This window comes from Lolium rigidum, chromosome 6 (genome assembly GCF_022539505.1).
Source record: "Lolium rigidum isolate FL_2022 chromosome 6, APGP_CSIRO_Lrig_0.1, whole genome shotgun sequence".
Classification (NCBI taxonomy): Eukaryota; Viridiplantae; Streptophyta; class Magnoliopsida; order Poales; family Poaceae; genus Lolium; species Lolium rigidum.
Window position 1 is genome coordinate 69,035,963 of NC_061513.1, and position 15,532 is coordinate 69,051,494.

A 15,532-nucleotide genomic window follows, 5' to 3' on the forward strand; every position below is an offset into this window, starting at 1 on the left:
CAAAGCCATACCTCTACAAGAATTGGTGACAGAGCTAGAAGGACTACTGAAGAAAGAGATGTATCATGTACGAATCTTAACACTCATAATTTCTTTGTTGTTTTAGATGATGATGATATTCATGCCCCAGGTTAAAAAATGATATTCATGCCACAGCCATGGAAATGGGGGTTAACTCTAACTATTTCTCTCTTGAAAAAATTAATTACCTTAAGGATTCAGAACTAGCCAGGCATACTATAAATGATATTCAGGGGAATTTTTCAGTAGATCTCCTTGCAGATACTGGACAGGTTTTGTTGTTGGGTTTTGGTGAAGAACAGGAAGAGGAGATGCAGGATTTTACCTTAGTTATTTTCAATAAGTACCAAGAAAAAGATGAAATCTGTGGGTAAGAGAAGTGTGAGAGGAACACTAGCAAAATTAAGTGTTTCCTCTTGAGGAACATAGATCAAATCAAGTGTTGCCTCAGTGAAAGCTCTTAATGACCACCCTTTGTGTGGCATTATGGCTGGAACTAGACAAAGAAAATACAATCCAAGATACCTATGATTGGTGCCTCTTTGAATTGCAGGGGTGTTGCGAAAAAGGGATGAGTGTTTTCCTATCCGATTTGTTAAGAGATCAGCAACTGGATTTTATTGGTTTGCAAGAAACTATCAAGAAAGACTATACACCTTTTTCAGATGAATTGATCCCATGAATTATTTTGTTTGGAACTGGATTCCTTCAGTGGGAAGAAGTGGTGGGATTTTAGGTGGATTTAGGTTATCTAGATTTTTACATATGTGATACTTCCGTTTGGGAGATTTCACATCAAAGTAATTTGATGGACCTGAAGCTACAGGTGAAGTGGAATCTGGTTATAGTTTATGGTGCTGCCCAATTGGAAGATAAAGAGGATTTCCTTGCTGAATTGGGTAATGTCTACAGTGACCAGCCCTGCCACTTCTCATTGAAGGTGACTTCAATCTTCATAGATTTTCCTCTGAAAAAACAAAGATATGAGAAAGAATAGATGAACTGACTTGTTCAACTACATCAACAACATATATGGTTTGAGAGATATTTATCTTGATGGGGGTCAATGCACCTGGTCAAATAACCAACAAAATCCCACCTTGAAAAAATAAGACTGATTCCTGATGAATAACGCTTGGGGAGATGTGTTTCCCCTTGTTAAAGTGCACAAGATGGTAAGAGATGTTTTCTGATCATAATCCTCTCATGCTTGACACTATGGAACAGAGGGATAAAAAGGTAGGATTTTCGATTTGAAAAAATATGGTTGAAAGAAGAAGAATTCCTCACCAAAGTAACAAAAGTTTGGTGACATCCTGTAAAAATTGTAAACAGTTTGGACAAAATTCAAAAGAAAATGAAGAATGTGAAGAATCACTTGAAAGGATGGGGAGTCAATTTAAGAGACGGAGATATTCAGAGGGGAAAAATTACTAGTGAACTAGGGGAGCTTGAAAATATTGAAGAGGATGCCAAGTTGTCACATGTTCAAATCACAAGAAGGACACAAATTCAGAGAGAGCTGCTGCAAATCTTGGACAATGAAGAAAGCTTCTGGCAACAAAGGTCAAGGAAAGGTGGTTCCTTCAGGGGGACAGGAATACATCTTTCTTTCATAGAATCTACAATGGTTGTAAGAGAAATAGAACTATTTTCTCTCTTAAAAATGAAGATGGGGTTATCTAGGGAGATGCTTCTTTGTTGAAACATGCTACTGACTTTTACAAGAATATGTATGGTCATGTTAGTGACACAGGTGTGAGATTGGATGCTGGAATTTGGTCAACTGATAAAAAATTGAATGATCTGGAGAGGGAGGTGATGGATAGAAGTTTTAATGAAGAGGAAATAAAAAAACGCAATTGATCAGATTGAACAAAATAAAGTTGTTGATCCTGATTGCATACCTATATAATTTTATCAAGTTTGTTGGCAAATTATCAATGAGGATATGGTTGATGCCTTTAATTATTTCCATGATCACGAGATTGATTTAGAAAGGATAAACTATGGCATTATCAACTTGATCCTAAAGAGTGATGAAGCTGATATAATTCAGAAATTCAGACCTATTTGACTCCTGCAAGTGTTGTTCAAAATCTTCACAAAAACCTTGACTATCAGAGCCATTCCTATGATAGATAAAATTATCCACCCTTGTCAGACTGTTTTTATTAAAGGCAGATACATTACTGATGGGGTTATGTTTTTGCAAGAGGTTCGGAGAGAGGCCAGGTTTAGGAAGCAACAAGGAGTAGTCCTCAAAATTGATTTTGAAAAATCTTATGATAAAGTCAACTGGAAATTCTTGTTTGACTGTTGCAGATAGAAAGGATTCAGTGAAAATTGGTTAGTCTTGATCAAAAAAGTTGTCACAAAAAGGACCCTAAGTGTGAAAGTCAATGATAAAGTGGGCCCATACTTTGGTAGCTTCAAAGGTGTGAGGCAAGGAGATCCATTTGCACCTTTCCTTTTTAACTTAGCAGCAAACATTCTTGCCAAGATGGTTGCCTCTGCTCAGCAAAATGGTCTCATTACTGGGTTGGCATATAATTTTGTTCAAAAAGGGGTGGCAATGCTTCAGTATGTTGATGATACAATTATGTTGATACCAAGATGATTTGGAACATGCATTGAATCTCAAACTCCTTTTGTATATTTTTGAATCCATACCAAGCTTGAAAATCAACTTTGAAAAGAGTGAGATCATGATGATTATGGGAGATATTAGCAAAAGCCACTATTACTCTGAAAATTTTAACTGTTAAGAGGGAGCCTGGCCTATCAAGTACTTAGGCACCCATGTTTGTGATAGAAGGATCACTGTGGCTGAAATGAGCTTCCTTGGTGAAAAAACTAGAAAGATCGAGATGAGTGGCTGGATAGGAAATAATATGCCTATTGGAGGGAGATTGATCAAAATTGATGCATGTTTATCCTGCATTAGTGTCTACCAGATGTCCATGAGATTACTACACAAAACAACTATTGAAGAGATAGATAAATCCATTAGATCTTTTTTCTGGGTTGGGACTTGGGAGTGCTGACAAGAGAAAGTATCATTTTGCCAACTGGAGATGGATCTGCAAACCAAAGAAAAAAGGAGGCTTAGGGTTGAAAGATCTTTTCAGATTCAATATTAGCCTGATGTGCAAATGGTGGTGGAAAATTGAGAACGATACTGGTCCCTAGCAGTATTTTATGAGGAAAAATATATGAGAAATGATGGAGTGTATTACACCAAACACAGGCATGGAGACTCCCCTCGTGGTTTGATATGTTACTGATGAAAAATATTTATCTTCGTGGGAGAAGGATGCAGGTGGGCAATGGTGAGATGACAAGTTTCTCGAGAGATGCTTCGTGTGTCACAACCTCTCTGAAAGATACTTTCCCAGATACCTATAACATATGTAATGAACAAATGATAACGTTGTTGGAGCCGCTGATTTAGGGTGGAGATTCACCTTCAGGAGGTGGATGTCAATTGGTTTGATAGAGCAAACGAATGGGTTGCTTGGTCCGATGCGTCAGATCAATTTGACTGATGCGGAAGAAAGGCCTTTTTGGAAATGGAACAAAACTAGGATCTTCTCTGTTAAATCAACTTATAAACACCTGTGTAGCAATGGCGTTGACATATCCTTTCGACATCTCTAGAAATGTAAGATTCCTCTCAAAATTAAGATATGGTGTGCCTCATATGGCACAATGCCATTGCTATGTAGCAATCTTTTGTAGCGTAACCGGGTAGGCAACCCTAGTTGCGCTGAAAATAAACCCATCATTCATCTTTTCTTTAAGTGTGCAGCTGCAAAATATGTCTGGAGTATGGTGGGTACAGCCATTGGGGCGCCAAACAGACCTAGCAATTTCACCCAACTTTTTTGGTGGTTTCCCCAGTTTGTTGCAGCTAGCAGAAACACACAAATTGCAGGGCTACCAGCTATCTGCTGGGCAATCTGGAAAATAAGGAACAAAGCTTGCTTTGAGAAGAAACTGATCAAAAATCCTCTTGAACTACAGCGGATACAAATGATGAGGATGACAGGGTGGAGGTGGATGAGAACTCCTGATGAGGATGACAAGATGACTCGTGTTAGCTTTCGTGTGATCAGCTGTAGAATATGGTTGTCTTTTTATCATTGCAATCCCTGAGAAGGCTAGCAGTAGACGGCGCTTCTTTTTTACTTTTGAGCTTGGAACCTCCCCTGGATGTTGGTGGCCTTCGCCCGTGTTTTCGTTATCTTAATGGGTAATGAAAATTGATCCCTTGTGGATCACTTGGAATTAAAATGGTGCACTGTGTATGTGCAATCAAGGGTGAGATACATTCTGCAGAGACTCCCTAACCTCTCCCGCACCCCACCCCAACCCTAACCTCTCCCGCACCCCACCCTCCGCCGCCGCCGCCGGTAGCGCCGCCGGGGCAAAGTCCCTCGGGGTTGGCGGCGGCAGGGGCCCTTCCTCGTCGCTACGTGGGGAACGGCGGCCGGATCCCACCTCCTCGATGCATGGCGGAGCAGGCGCACGGTTGGGATGGGCAACGACGGTGGCGGTCCTCCTCCCGTCGGTTGTCCCCTGGCGGACCGGCCGGCGCGGTTGGGATGGGAGGCGCTGCGGTCTCCTCCTCCCGTCGGCTCTCCGCAGCACTCCGGCCGGGGCTGGTGGTGGGCGGCGGCCAGGTCCTCGGTCTGCGCCATGTCATCCACCCCCGCCTCTCGTCGGTGCGTGGAGGCGATCTCGGGCTTCTTCCGCGACACGAGGGCACCCGGGGCAGCAGCCTTGGGGTCGACGGAGGAGGTGGCCTCTTCTTCGCCGGAGAGGGTCGGCCTGCGGTTGGTGGTGGTGGATCTTTGATCTATCACCGCGATCCGGCGGTGAGATGGAGGAGCATGGAAGCCGGCGATGGTACCGCCAATGGAGGGTTGGATTGGCCAGCCCGGGATGGTCGCCGATGTGGGGGTCCGACCTGAATAAAGGCGGCGGTCTTAGGGCCTCTCTTGCGTGAAGAGGAGGACCTACCGGAGGCCTGGACTCGTGATCTGGCCGGTGGGTTGAGTTCCGGAAGGCTCCGTCGGCGAATTTAACAGTGTTTTGCCTGAAGTTTGTTGGATCAGAGGTATTCGGTCGTGCGCACCCATGCGTTTATTCCGACCGTTTGGTTCTGGAGGAAGCGGCGCGAAGCTCTTTTTCTGTGTTGACATCAAGTGACTATGGATCCATGATGAAAGTCGGAAGAAGAGAATTTCATGAAGACCAGAGGGGAGGACTAGCTAAGGGAGGTTCAAGTCTCCGCGCTATTGAGGGGCTTGCTTGGTGTTCGGGCTTCACAGCAGCGGTATGAAAGTGGGGGCGACAACATAGGTGAAGTGCGAGTCCTACCTTTCGAGGTGAAAACCCAGGTCGCGCCTTAACTGGGTTGTGCCTGGCAATGACCTTGGTGGAGGCATTGTTTTGAGAGCGGGGACTATCTTCAGGGTGAAAACCTAAGATCTTTGATCGGGCGACGACGGTGTTTGAGCATTGTTCCCTTTTTGGAGGCGTCGTTTTTTGGAGAGTGTAATTCAGGTGTTGTCATGGCGGTGGATGTATTGCTGTTGTTACGCCCGAGATACTGTAGCGGGACTTTTGTTTCTTAGTTTTCTTTTCGGTTTTTTGGATGTGTGCATCCGTAGTGCCATTAGGGTGGTGTGTTGTTGCAGAGGCTGGGTATAATTGGTATCTCTTGATATTAATATATTCCCTTTATCGAAAAAATCAAATTCTGCAGAGCTTGCTGCACTAGCCATCTTCAGGCTTCGGCTAAATTTTTCGATAAAGAGGCTTCAGCTAAATGTGTTTACGTATGGATGTATATTACGTGTCATCAGTGAACTGTTGCAAGAAGCAGAAGCCTTAGCTTCACATGAATGAAACTGCCCAAGGCCTCCACCACTATATTACACTGAATGTCACAGGGTAATGAAGACCAAGAAAAGAAATGCCTGATATATGAATCACATCACGGTAAGGCCGGTCGGAGCAGTCGTCGACGATTTGCTTGCATACGACGATCATCGGTCATGCCGCTCCTGCCTTGGCTTCTTCCGCATACAGCGCCTTGATCTCCTCCACGTCGTCGTAGCTGCCGAGGAATATCGGGGATCTCTCGTGGATATTGGTAGGGATCAGATCAAGTGACTGCATTGTAAATCCAGCAACAAGTGTGAAACCAATGTTACTGGACATGAAACTCTGGCCAACAGAAGAAAAACAGAGATGTTCTGCGTGTTGCAATGCATATATACCCGTCCTTTGCCTGTGAAAGACTGGCCTCCAGCTTGCTCCATCAGGAACGACATGGGGAACACTTCATACATCACACTGTAAATGCAAAATTCAGGCAACTTCAGAATTCTTGTATGCAACTGAAGGTGTTATTTGAGCTATGAGTCTAGGTATTGGCATACCGGAGCTTGCCATTTGGGCTCTTCTTGTCGGCAGGGTACAAGAATATACCACCGTATAGCAACGTGCGGTGGACATCAGCAACCATGCTGTACAAACAATGAGGAATGGAGTATTTATTACATGTTTTACAACAATTATACAAGGGATGTTGTATATTTCATTGGTAGGGAGAAGCTCAATTGTAAGAGGTAAGTTGTTTCGTCAGGTAAGCAAACTGAAGATTCACTCACCTGCCAATGTATCTCAAGGATTTAGGTGATGAACCATCCGTGGGATACTTGCACTTCTCAACATACCTGTCATGTAAACAGTTTTAGCCGAAGCTCTTAAGGAAGCAACAAATATTCTGAAGACATAAACATCGCATACTTTGCAGTAGGAGTGTCCCAGTTCTTGGCATTTCCTTCATTCACAGAGTAGATCTTTCCTTTAGGAGGTATCTGCAGGGGATGAAGCACAAAGTACAAAATATGAGTTCTTGGAATTTCAGAAAAATAAATAAATTCCATTAGTTGTGTCTGTTAAGCTTCATGCACTAGCCACTTGAACCAAAAGTCCGAACTGATGGAAAGGGCTAGGCAATCCACATATACACTTCACAACACCCCCACTCGCGTGTGACGGGAGAAGAGAAAGTCAACACGTGAAAAGAAGAAGAGCACACCGAAACAACGGTGACTAAAGAGGGGGGCAACAGCAATTTTTAGGCTTAATTGCGAAAACCAGGATTTGAACTCGAGACCTGGGGCTCTGATACAATGTTAAGCTTCATGCACTAGCCACTTGAACCAAAAGTCCGAACTGATGGAAAGGGCTAGGCAATCCACATATACACTTCACAACAGTGTCAGCATACCTTGATTTCTGGATGCGTCATGATGAACTCTCCAAGAGAAGGGTCAAGCGTGAAGCCGTTGACACCACTCCCAGTGCTCAGAACAAGCTGAAGAAAATTACTTCCACAGGCCAAATCAGATAGTGCACTTACAGTCACAGAAGAATAATCATCTTGCGCAGCATGAGCTTAGGAGAGTTGATTAATTACCGTGCATGAACTCCCATACATGCAGTATCCAGCAGCAATCATGTCCTTCCCAGGCAACAGCACCTCCTCAAGGGTCACGGTGTCAAAGTTCTTGATCATGTAAATCCCAAAGATCTGCAGAGCAATAGAGAAACCATGTAGGTACAAAAAAAAAAAGGAATAAACCATGCAACATGTTTCTACTTGTCATGAGCATATTTCCTGAGACTTTTGAAAAAGCAGAGCATGTTCCCTACAACTTTTAGGCTTTGATGAATATGCTGCGCGCGCACATACCGTTCCGATGGAGACGCCGCAGTCGATGTTGGAGGAGCCATCCAGGGGATCGAAGCAAACACAGTACCTGATGCAAAATGAAGAGCCGAGAAATCATTCATCGGGAACAAAATAAACTGGTCGGTAAATCGTGCATATATTGAGGCTCTGTGTGAGAGAGAGCAGAGAGTGCAGAGGAGCGGAGGTTACATACTTTCCACGGAGCTTAGGGTCGACGAAGGTGGCCAGCTCGTCCTCCTCGGACACAAGAACACACTGCATATGTATGCCGTTCGCAGAGCAGAGTGTAACGAAACTGAACGAAATCAAACGAAAGAAAATGGGACGAGAGAAGAGTTCGTACGGTGCGACCGCTGCTGACGAGGGCATTGACGAACACCTCGTTGGACAGGATGTCCAGCTTCTTCTGCTCCTCACCCTGAGGAAACCCACACCAAGTCATCATCACCGTCATCTTCTCTTCACTTGAGCATCATGAAAAGAAACATGGGAAGAGGAGACGAAGGGTGGGTGCGTGGGTGCACTTGCCTGGACGTTGGTCTCGCCGGCGAGTCCGGTGAGCTTGGCGAGCCCTGCTTTGTTGACGGCGGAGGCGACGAACTTGCATCCGAGGACGATGTGGGAGAGGAGGATGGTGAGGTCGCCGCGCGACTCCGGGAACCTGCTCTGCTCGTTGAGCACGTACCGCGTGATGGTCATGAGGTCCGTCCGGTACGTGTCCGCCGCGTGATCCATCTTCCCCGGTCGGCGGTGATCCCCACTGGTCACTGCACACTCTCGCTTAGCTCGGAGGCTTGGTTTGCTTGGAGCGCAGACCGTGGAAGTGAACGATCTATCTATGCTGGTGAAGGCAGGCACGGCGCGGGAACTGGGGTGGCTGTGAACGTAGGGTGACGTGTGGGTGATCTCCTTGGTTTTGGTAGGTAGCGGGAGGAGGAAGTGAGGCTGGGAGGAGAGGGGCGTGGGGCTCCAATGGAACCGGCGCCCAGGCCTATCTTCTCTATCCGCGATGGCTGGTAGCGCGATGGCCGTGTGCGTCTGTGGCCGTCGCCTACTGAGGTGAGAGGAGAGCAGCGGGGGTTTTGTCCTGCGCTCGCACGTAACCGTCAGTCCCGACGGAGGAACACGCCAACGCGAGCGGAGGAGGGTGATCAGGACAGGGAGACGGTTTTGCTAGCTATAACCTGAGACCTGACATGACGGCAAGACGGTTTTGCAACGATCGTCAGCGGGCAAAATGGCACTTCCGTTGGAAGCTGTTATTGCATTGATGAATGGCGAGGAGGAGCTTTGCTTGATGGCCTGGCATTCACGCGGACGTGGAATCACTCTTTCTAGAGTAGTACTTCGTGGAATATCCTTGTTCAGCCTCAAGTGACCTCTGCATCTTCACACCCATGGCTCGGGGAATGGCTGCTTTTGCAATTTGCATTTGCCATCCCTTGCTTGATTCGCATGCATTTCTTGGTCCAGTCAATGACTTGTCAGAGACACTACCACAAACTCGAGATCGTAAAATGTGACTTTGCCAGGTCAAAGGGGAACCATATGCTCATCCATACCGCTACTTGGTAAAATTATAAGTTGCACATACAAAATCAGTATACTTGACTTCACATGCTAGAGGTAGTACTGAAAACATAACGTGTTGACCATCTTACACAGTATGCATATTACCCGGCAGAGTATTACCAACATAGATATAGGCTTGATGAAACCATTGGAACTTTGGAAGGCAAATAGTACGGTCGATCTTAATCATATATATAGGGTACATAAATTAACAGTAGCAACCTGTGCTCCAACATAATTGAGATAACAACAATTCCATGCACAGGGGGGGATAACAAGGACGCTGGCCTTTGTTAGGAGTTTTTCGCAAGCACAAGCCATGGAGTCCGATAAGCGAATGAGACGCTAACAGAAGATTCCACCGGTCACCAAAGAATAACAGATTTACAGTACAGCACAACGATATTGATTGATTTTCTTTCTGAAAAAAAGGTAGTGAAAGGTGCCTCAGAATTAAGCAGATGCAACTCCAAGGTAAAAGGCGCAGATGCATCAGGATCTTTGTCGAAGCATTGACCTGGGGCCTTCCAAGAACGATTAAAGGATCACAGTTCAAACTTCACAGTATAGTACAACAACTGTTTGTTTTCTTCGCCTGCTTGTAGAACATCTGAAAAGGACGGAATAACATTTCTCTCAGGAAAATATGGCGATAAATGAAACAAGGCGGAGCATACAAATGATCTGGACAATAGAATCGTGATTTTCACCAAGTTAAAAAGCAACAGCAGTTTTATGACTACAAAAAAAGGTGAATCCTAGATTGTTATCGATTAAGAAGAAAAGGGCCTTTTCACGCATATGTTGCACCAGTCACATTGTATACATACAGTGCATCTAACCATATGCATTCTGGGAACTCATTCAGGAAATTATACAATATTAAAAGCCAGATGTTGCTAGGACATCCACACTACCTATGGCCAATGTAGTACAGAAATAGGTCAGTAAAACATGTAAAAACTAGATTTCTCTTATCGTATAAAACCCGTAACAATATATTAGCATCGAATAAAATAGATAGATATAAACAAATATATTTTACAGTATTCCCACTGGCCACGGCCATACACGAGATATCAGAGGCCCTTTGTGAAGTATCATATTATCCCTAAGTGCTAAAAGAGCGAAATACTCCAATAAATTTTCTTTTCTACTCTAACATGTGGAAATTTGAATTAAAAAAAGGCCAACCAAACATTCTTGACAACTCGACGTGTGGGTGCACTTGCTCGCACGAGTTATAAGCAGAAGCTACAGCTGCAACTCATGGTTTGAGCTTCCTTTTCTGGTTGTTTAACCAACAAACTTAATAGCTTCCCAACTGTGATTTCATATAATAAACGGTACAAATCCATGTATTTTCGTGGTGATAATATCAAAGCGACACACACTTAAGACATGTTTGTGTTAAAAATCTTCTAAATTACTGTTAAGTTAGTTTCTGAACCCTCCTCCTAGTCTAGACCATGAAGTAAAGTAGACTTCTAACTGCAGATAACTATTTTTCTCTAGCAATTATTGATATAAATTTTGAGTAATATTCTGCAAGACTAATACTAACTCCATTCCAATGAATAAGGCTTTTTTAAAAAAACTTGACAATTTAATATACAGTAGTATATGCACAAGTGAACCTGTAATAACACAATGTACAGGCTGAAATATGTCAGAATGCTCAGTGCAGCTTGGAGATGACTAACAGTAACTAGCAATTGTTCACCATGTTTTTAACTACAAAAGCAGTTAAGCACTCAACATGGAAATAGAAAATAGCAGTATATATTATTACCTGTGAAGCAGCACTCAGGTCTGAACTTTTCTCAACCAAGCTATCCAATTTCTCTCCTCTTTCGAGGACATTCTCTATAGTTTTATGCTGTTAAAATATCCAAACATAAACAATACACATCAGCAATAGGTTGTTCCCATACAGGAAAAAAACGATGTAACATCTCCAATACAAGATGGGGTCATGAAGACTATCTTCACAAGAAAAGGCTGGTCTTCCATCATTGTGTATGGTGCAAGTAGTCGGTACATTTGTAGATTTTTAACCATGTAGAAAAAACCAGATCAGAAACACTTACTAGGATGATTTTTGTTTCATCCAAGTCCCTCTGGATTTTCGTTAACTTGTCAGCCTCTGCAGGATCCTGCAAAATGGCAGACCAGCCTTCATCATAAATGAGAATAAGCAACAATGAAAATGACGAGTAGAGTAGAAGCACGCTGCAAGTTATATGTCCAAAACATAGAACCCATGCTTAAATATGTGCACCATGTAGAACAAATCCCTAAGAATCCACCACAGAACACACGCATCTTAAATACATAGCAATTTTTTCTTTCAAAAACAGGCGTACAACCAATTCCATAGAAAATATGAACCACCTGAGCACACAAAACAACTTGTATATGGCAAAGCTTTTCATCATAAAACAAGAACGGGGCATAGAAGATGCAATGGTCATAGCAGATTTCTGGAATAAAAAACTTGTTACAATGGTAGTTTGCTCCCTCCTTGAGAACTGAGTTCTAGCTCAGTGGCAAGGCAAGCAAGTGCGCAGCCAGCCCACCCGGGTTTGAATCCCCATCTCGCGGTAATTTCGCAGGGAGGGGCAAACTTTAAATCGGGTTATCATCCTAGCGTCTATCCGCCGGGAGAGTCTCATCCTACCTAACAACATATAGCCAAGGGAGGGATCATTCCCCCGTTGGTCAACGTTTGTAGTTGCTCCCTTCTCTCTTTCTATTTCAGTAGAGGATGGGATAAAAAGACCATCTACAAGTTACTAAGTATTAACACCCAAAAATAAACATGGAGCATTATGTTACCTCGTAGAAATGAACACACAAACATACAGTGTCTGCCATAGATGGTTATACCTGAAATCTTGTCAAAGCGTCTGCCAGGAAAGGCCACTCTTGAGTAGAATCTGCTGTAGCAGCTTTCCAAGAGTCCCCAAAAGCCTTCTGGTATTCGTCAAGTACCTTCATAAAACAATTCGCATTGACAATTAAGTATCACCAGAAAAAACTACTACGGAAGAACTGTTCTATCAGACTTATTCGGTTGTCACGATACATCAAAGATTTGCATGGCATAATAAAGTAGTGACTGAATCACTCGTACATATAAATTTAGGAGATAAATAATTTTGTTAGCAAAGGTAGTGTACACGGTTTGTCAGACTGCAATCTAGCTAATGCTCAAAAAAAGGTCCCTAGACAACACCACAACTCCATTGCTTCAACACACAACAAGGTGCAGGTTTTACTGAACATCAAAGCCGAATATTGGTTAAGTTGTGTAGTTACTGGTTTTCGGGCAACTACCGAGGAATCATGTTCAATAATAAACACAATACATCTTTAATAGTTGAGGGTAATTATATATATACAAGCCTAGGGAGAGGCCGTAGCATACATGACACGGATGCATTACATGGACACTTCTACCTTTTCTGTTAATAATTTGGAGAAAGTCTGTATCTAGAAGCAAAAGTACTTTAAGTTTTTAAGCCTATTAGAATTAAGAACAAGATCGATCCAATAGGTTTTTTAAGCCTATTAGAAATAAGAACAAGTTTCCTAGATAACACCATAACCTTTGCTTTAATACACAACAAGGTGCAGGTTTTACTTTACATCGAAGATGAACATTGGTTAAAAGTTGTAGTTACTGGCTTTCGGGCAATCATGTTCAATAATGAACACAGTACCTTCTTAATTGTCAAGGGTTATTACATAATAGCAGCCTAGGGAGAGGTTATAGCATAGGTGACACGGATGCATTCGATGGACACTTCTGCCTTTTTCTGTTAATAATTTGGAGAAAATCCGTATCTAGAAGCAATAGGTACTCTTAGGTTTTAAAGCCTATTAGAAATGAGAACAAGAGGATCGATCCAATAATGTTGGAAGAACTGGCCGTAGGCCAATCACGAAATATGCAATACAGGATTACAAGAACACAGGGTACATACCTTATTCAGAAGAGAAAATGCGCTTCGTACAGGGTAGTGATCATCCATAAATGCCACCACACACAGGCCATTCCTGTTGTGCGAGTGAACCTTGTATTCTGAAAAGAAAATTAGGAAAAGGTGTTTTGGGTGATCATATATTCACAGCAACAAACAGATATTCAGCATGGATTTTGCTCCCCGTCTGGGAAAGAGATAGACATAAACTGAAGATGTTAATGGGCAGCTAGTGGGGTTTAAATTACAACTAAACTTTGGAATTAGTTCAAATCACTGAGAAGATCGCGTGGATGAACTAACTGGTCAGATACTTTTCGGCACACATGATACAAATCGGAATCACCCTTCTCGCCCATGTCCTAGAAATCAAACTACCACGTGAGAGGACTCGTGGGATAAGATTGGCCCCTGGTAAAACCAGTCCAAACCCTGGATCTGACCATCGGATCACAAAGTGAAGTAGACCTAGGCGGAGGCAGATCTGAGAGGTGCGGCGGTTACCTTCGTGTTGGACGGACTGGCGCTGGCCGGGCTGGGTGCGCTGCGCGACGGTGCGTGCGACGAAGACGATGAACTCGCGGGCGGCGCCGCGCTGGAAGAAGCCGAAGTGGCTGACGTCCGTGGCGTTGGCCAGCACGAAGGCCTCGGAGCCCGGCCCGCCGCCCGAGGAGGAGGCCCCGGCGCCCGCGGCCGGCTTCAGCACGACGATCGCGGTGATCTTCATCTCTCAAGATCTACGACTCTCCCCCGGTTGCCGTTGTTCCTACGCGGAGAAGGACGGAATTGGACGGAGATCGCAGCCGAGAAGCTTCTCCCCTTTTCTCCTAGTACTTTGCTGGATTCGGTCAGACACCCACGACGTCCTCCAGTCAATGACAGTGGGCCAGGCTTGTTAGGCGCACTAAAAAAGATTCCAGCTAATGGAGTTCGTCCAACCGGAATAGATGCGCGAGGGAGGCAAACACGCAGGTGGGGATAAATTAAAATTCCAAAGCAAAATCAGACGAGAATCAGAATCAAACAAATCAACAAACGTGCTCTTCATCTCCATTGCAGCATCATATCGTACAGCGACACCACAGAACTGAACAAACACGCGAGAAGCACGCGTCAAGGAGAGCGAACACAAACACATAAAAGAGATTCAGATAACGAAAAACTGAAGGAGCAGGCGAGCAGCACGCATCATAGCGAGCAAACATAAGCGGATGATGAAATCTGAAGGAGAATGCGAGCGGCACGCATCACAGAGATTAAGCATACTAAACACAGAAACGAGATTCAGATATATATGAAAAACTGAAGGAGCAGCCCACGCATCACAGGGAGCAAACATAAAAAAACAGACACGAGATTCAGATGAGGATAACTGCACTTTTCATTGCCATTGCATCGCAACAAGGGGCTACATCTGACAGGATAGGACTGGATAAATTACACAACCGATCAACACCACCGACTGATGAACACTACGGCACGAGATGACTCCTCCTTCCAACACACGCACACAGACGGCTACAGAACCTAAGCCCTCTCGCCCCGGATGCGGCGGGCGAGCTGGATGTCCTTGGGCATGATGGTGACGCGCTTGGCGTGGATGGCGCAGAGGTTGGTGTCCTCAAACAGCCCCACCAGGTAGGCCTCGGCGGCCTCCTGCAGGGCCGACACGGCGGAGCTCTGGAACCTGAGGTCGGTCTTGAAGTCCTGCGCGATCTCGCGCACGAGGCGCTGGAAGGGCAGCTTGCGGATGAGCAGCTCCGTGCTCTTCTGGTACTTGCGGATCTCGCGGAGCGCCACGGTGCCCGGGCGGAAGCGGTGCGGCTTCTTCACGCCGCCCGTGGCCGGCGCCGACTTGCGCGCCGCCTTCGTCGCCAGCTGCTTCCGCGGCGCCTTGCCGCCGGTCGACTTGCGCGCGGTCTGCTTGGTGCGGGCCATTGGTGGGTGGGGACTGGAGCTCCGGCGAGGTACTGGTGGTGCTTGGGAGATTAGGGAATTGGATGAGATGGAATGGGAGGGACGGGGCGGTTAAGTAGGGGAGGAGCAGGCGGGAGATTGGGAAATTTTCAGGGGTGGGGCGGGGTTCGTGGAGGGAAGATGGGTTTGGGGCGTTGGATTGTTGGCACGTGGACGGTTGAGATTGGGTTTTCGGGTGGAGCACGCGGATCGGGGGTAGCGA

The 15,532-nt window shown here is 44.9% G+C and overlaps 3 protein-coding genes across 3 annotated transcripts; all 3 read right to left on the reverse strand.

Moving 5' to 3' along the window:
* Window positions 1-5,858: 5,858 nt before the first annotated feature.
* LOC124659446 (fructose-1,6-bisphosphatase, cytosolic-like) lies at window positions 5,859-8,638 on the reverse strand. Its single transcript, XM_047197317.1, has 11 exons — window positions 8,324-8,638; window positions 8,139-8,213; window positions 7,989-8,050; window positions 7,796-7,862; window positions 7,520-7,633; window positions 7,331-7,417; window positions 6,844-6,914; window positions 6,705-6,770; window positions 6,474-6,560; window positions 6,312-6,387; window positions 5,859-6,204 (listed from the first exon to the last, which is right to left on the reverse strand). The coding sequence occupies exons 1-11, from the start codon at window positions 8,528-8,530 to the stop codon at window positions 6,085-6,087; spliced, it is 1,032 nt and encodes a 343-aa protein (XP_047053273.1). The 5' UTR covers window positions 8,531-8,638; the 3' UTR covers window positions 5,859-6,084.
* A 1,246-nt stretch (window positions 8,639-9,884) lies between these two features.
* Window positions 9,885-14,095, reverse strand: LOC124666935 (VAMP-like protein YKT61). Its single transcript, XM_047204267.1, has 6 exons — window positions 13,858-14,095; window positions 13,357-13,454; window positions 12,257-12,361; window positions 11,458-11,523; window positions 11,160-11,246; window positions 9,885-9,977 (listed from the first exon to the last, which is right to left on the reverse strand). Exons 1-6 carry the CDS (start codon window positions 14,078-14,080, stop codon window positions 9,927-9,929), a joined length of 630 nt encoding a protein of 209 aa, XP_047060223.1. The 5' UTR covers window positions 14,081-14,095; the 3' UTR covers window positions 9,885-9,926.
* Window positions 14,096-14,857: 762 nt separating this feature from the next.
* On the reverse strand, window positions 14,858-15,291 carry LOC124659647 (histone H3.2). The gene has a single exon (XM_047197481.1). It carries the CDS (start codon window positions 15,289-15,291, stop codon window positions 14,881-14,883), a length of 411 nt encoding a protein of 136 aa, XP_047053437.1. The 3' UTR covers window positions 14,858-14,880.
* Window positions 15,292-15,532: the final 241 nt, after the last annotated feature.